The sequence below is a fragment of the Austrofundulus limnaeus genome, unplaced genomic scaffold (genome assembly GCF_001266775.1).
Source record: "Austrofundulus limnaeus strain Quisiro unplaced genomic scaffold, Austrofundulus_limnaeus-1.0 Scaffold401, whole genome shotgun sequence".
NCBI lineage: Eukaryota > Metazoa > Chordata > Actinopteri > Cyprinodontiformes > Rivulidae > Austrofundulus > Austrofundulus limnaeus.
Genome location: NW_013952803.1, coordinates 344,120 through 348,793, shown reverse-complemented (window position 1 = coordinate 348,793; position 4,674 = coordinate 344,120). Strand labels below are relative to the sequence as shown.

Here is a 4,674-nt window from a genome sequence, read left to right as displayed (position 1 = left end):
GCAAGTTTCTGGGCTCAAATTGTGCGTACGCCAGTTTTATAAATCCGACCCCAGATCTGTTCCACCGTCTGATAAAGTTCCACTCATAGAACAATCTGAGTGCATGAAAATGAAGCACCCTAAAGTTTAAGTCCTCTTCCTAAAACATCAACATCTCCTCATCAGCAGCTGAGTCGAGTGAAGCGAGGCTGACACAGCAAACACAGGTGTATATGCCAAGTCCATGTGACATAATAGGTTTCACCCCACATACATTCCAGATATCTAAAATTGGTGAATGCATAGACAGAGTTAATTAAGATATCTTTAATTGTATTTTGACTGGTATAAATGAGGCCAGATTCAACATGAAGTTGTTTGGAGGCTCCAATTCCAGATATCTGCAGTAAATTTCTGACTATCGGAAACTTACAGGTATCAATAATTAAATTGTGACTCATCATAAAGTAAATTTGAGATCTCTTTTTGTTCTGACTAGTCATAATTTTTATTAAATATATAAATGACAAACATATAAATATGAATGACATCAGTTTATAGGTTCAGTAAATATTGATGTTTTTGTAAGTTTTTCTGACATTTTYATTAATCATTGACATCAAAATTATAGTGTATCGACTGAAATTAGGAGTTTTATYGTGTTAATAGCTCCTTGTTTTTCTCTTCACTCTCCAGGTGAGGAACTGAGTCAACAAGAGAGCATTAAGACAGGGACAAAGGGAGTCTAAGGTCATGGACCATCAGAGGCAGAGGACTCTGTCCACATCAGGAGAATCACTCTACGCTGTGCTGGGAGTGGACAAGAACGCTACAACAGAGGACATCAAGAGATGTTACAGGTAAATAAATGATGGTGTACTGGGACAACCACCCCTTTGGTTYATGGGATGATTTTTGTTTGTCAACCACTAGAGGGAGACAGAGACCCTTAATTAGTTTTCATTTGGTCAAATAAACTCAAATAAACTGATTCATGTTTTAAAAAATCTAGTTGTATTTTACCTTAATAATAACAATAATCCATCCATCCATCCATTTTCTGTACACGCTTCTTCCTTTTCAGGGTCGCGTGGGGAATTATTATAATTATAAATCTGTCTCATCTCAACTGTATAAATCAACACATTTTTAAACTGGATTCTCTTCAGTGTGCCAGTTTAGTCGTTTGTCTCTGTGTCCCTGTGATGGATGGACCTCAGACCTGTCCAGGGTGTCCCTTGCCTCTCACACAATAGCTGTGAGAGATGTGGACCAGATCCACTATGATCCAAAATAAATCTACAAACCCGTTTTCTGTAAAATTGAGATGTTGTGTAAGACTTAGGGTAAATAAAAACAAAATACGATGATTTGCAAATCCTTTTCAACCTATGTTCAGTTTAGTCCACTACAAAGACATGATAWTTATATGGCGGGGTTTGAGACGTGGAGGTCGGCAGGAGCAGATTTCAGCTCCAGAACTGAGCAAGTACCCAGGACCAGAACCAGATCCCTGCTGGCTACAGTAGCTGAAAGAGGCAGCAAGGAGAGCGAGGAGATCATCAAACAGACGGAGGAGGACGTTTTGAGCGACAGAAACTCAAACGGGAACGCGGAGTGGCTGGCTGCGTCATACCGGGAGAAGGCTCCGAAACAGAGCACCGGCGCAGCGCAGCAGCTGGCTGGACTATCCGGGAAGCGACGAGGCCGCGGCGTGGACGTCAGTTGCAGCTGACGTCGGGCGGGCGGCATTGCCGCCAGACCCTGAAACAACTGGGCTACTCCCGGGAGTTGCTACTGCCGGGTCAGTGTGGTCGGCCCGCCTGCGGAGCTGCGGTTCTCGGGGACGGGACGCCGGTGTTGGGTCCTGTCATCTGCTGTTACAACAAACCTGGGTGAACAATGACGACGAGACGCGGCCAGGGAAATTACTCCGATGCCATGATGGAGGAGTTTAAAAAATCTCTGGATTTTATGAGCGCCGAACTGACGAGAGTGGCTTCTCAACAAGAACTTTTGGTTGGGCTATTTGAGGAGGTGAAGCGTTTGAGAGTCGAAGTAAGTGACAGAGACAAGAAAATATCCGAGCTGGAGCAAAAAGTGGATGAACTTGAACAATACACAAGACGTGATGAACTATTGATTACTGGACTGGAAATTAAACATCGGACCACAGAAGATTCTGCTCAGGAAGATCTGCTCTCTTTTCAACAACAGGTGATGACTTCTCTGCAAAGTAAGAATATTGACATCAAGTCCGAGGACATTTCCATCTGTCACACCCTGCCGACCATAAATTTATTAAATAAATAAAATATTTAAAATCAAACAGATAAACTAAATTATTATTTATACAAATATTCACTCATTTGAGTTTGATGCTGCAACACGTTCCAAAAAAATCTGGGACAGTTCCAACAAAACACTGGCAAAGTTGAGGAAGGCTAAAAAAACCACCTGTTTATATCTTTCCACAGGTGAACAGGTTCATTAGGAACAGGTKAGTGTCATGATTGGATATAAAGGGAGCATCCCTGAAAGGCTCAGTCATACACAAGCATGGGATGAGTTTCACCACTTAGTGAACATTAAATATCTTGTCTACGTAGTGTATTCAGTTGAATATAGGTTGAAAAGGATTTGCAAATCATCATATTCTGTTTTTATTTATGCTTTACAAAACATCCCAACTTCATTGGAATTAGGATTGTATTTTCACTGTTTCTCTAAGCAATATTTAGACTGAGGAAAACTCCACCCATATTTGAAGTACATTAACAATTTATCACAATTATTCGCCCTTGTGAACAGGAAACTGGCATTGAAGTTTCACCCTGATAAAAACCCAGACAACCCAGAGGCAGCAGAAAAGTTTAAAGAAATAAATAACGCTCACTCCATCCTGGTCGACTCCACCAAGAAGAACATCTACGACAAGTACGGTTCACTCGGTCTGTATGTGGCAGAGCAGTTTGGAGAGGAGAATGTCAACACTTACTTTGTTCTGTCCAGCTGGTGGGCCAAGGTATGAGAGTTAACTCCCTTTATTTATCACGTTTTGTCTTTGGTTGTCTATACAAACTGCTTCTGCTGTTGGAGCAGCACTGGAAATATTTATTTAATGTTGGTAAAAACATAACTTTGCACATTTTAAAGCAGGTTTCGGTAGAAAAGTGGATCACTGTCAACTTTAAACAACTTCAGTCTCTAATATTTCCTAGCAGTTGATTTAAACATGTCAGTTTTGCAGGCACTGTTGTTTTTGTAGGATTTCATGGTTGTTTCTGAGTGCTTATAGAGCCGTGAGCTGCAGCACTTCCCGTGTAACCTGGGATCAGTTCCAACAGGAAGTTTTTAATATTTCTGTTAAAATAACCACATAATCCAAAATTCTTAAAATGTCTTCATACACCTTGAACCTTTAGACATTTTGTCCTACAAACCACAAATTTAAAAGTTTTTATTGGATTTTACATGACAGAACAGCACATTCAAAGAGCTTAAATAAGATTTGGATCTTTAAAGCATACATTCGGATGTTTCTTGCCATGGTTCTGCTGGAAGATGAAGCTGAGCCTCAGCCTCATGTCTTTTACAGCCTCTAACCTCCATCTATCTTCTAATCATGATGCTGCCACCACCATGTTTCAGTGGGGAGGGTGGTGTTCATTGTTAATCTGCATGTTTAGCTAACTTGTGCAGAGCAGCTTCTTCCACATGTTTAATATGTTTTTATAAGTCTTGTGAATGTAATCAGGACTTCTGGTTTTCTCTCAGCATTGACCTTTTTCTGTTATTTACCCTCCACTGCAGTTCATCTCTACCTTGTGTTGGTCAGTCACATCAAATCCCACTGAAATAATCTGAATTTGTGGTTGGAATTGGACAAAGTGTTGTTCCAGGGAGACAAAGCTTTTTTTCTGATAATTTATAAAAACTTTGCATTTCTAGAACGTAGCTGAACAGTTTGTGGTGTTGCTATTTCTACGATGACCACTGGGTGTAACACAAACTGTATTTTTAACATTAGTCTGTTAAATCCACTCCCCAGATTTATTTGTGTTTGGTCCAGTGATAGAGTGGGTTGATGTGAAATGTGCTCCTGTAATGTTTTGCTCATCATACACTCATCAACTCTGTAATCTTCATCCCACAGGCTCTGTTTGCCTTCTGCTGCCTGGCAACAGGTTGCTATTGCTGCTGTTGTCTGTGTTGCTGCTGTAACTGTTGTTGTGGTAAATGTAAACCCCGGCCGCCCATGGACCAGGAACCTGAATTTTACGTTTCCCCTGAGGACCTTGAGGCCCAGATGAATGCTGATGAGAGAGGTGAATCAAGAACTATGCTTTATTGAGTTTCTCTTTGTGAAAATTCTCTGTATTATTGTGGTTGGATATTTCACTTGTTAAATCTCACTTTCTGCTCATTCTGTGTTTGAATTGTGAAACATTCAAACAAGGATGCTCTGTTGTCCTGCATGCTTTGCCTTTTCCTCTGCTCCAACACACCTGATTTCAATGAATGGGTGATTATCAGGCTTCTGCAGAACAGAGGAATTCATTCAACCACTAAGTCAGGTGTGCTGGAGCAGGTGAACAAGCAAAACATGCTGGTTGTAGATCCACAAGAAACAATAATGGACACCACAGTATTAGAACAGGACATCAGATTTGAAGCCTCACAGAATTAAAATCT

The 4,674-nt window shown here is 40.8% G+C and overlaps 1 protein-coding gene across 3 annotated transcripts in view; it reads left to right on the top strand.

Annotated features, from left to right (window-relative positions):
* LOC106528737 (dnaJ homolog subfamily C member 5) overlaps positions 1-4,307 on the top strand; it is a gene marked incomplete at its 3' end in the record, with an annotated part of 26,939 nt that extends 22,632 nt beyond the window's left edge. For all 3 annotated transcript variants that reach the window (XM_014023982.1, XM_014023980.1, XM_014023981.1), the window contains 3 exon segments: positions 676-839; positions 2,791-3,004; positions 4,136-4,307. In XM_014023982.1, the coding sequence (XP_013879436.1) occupies positions 733-839; positions 2,791-3,004; positions 4,136-4,307 (493 nt within the window).
* Positions 4,308-4,674: the final 367 nt, after the last annotated feature.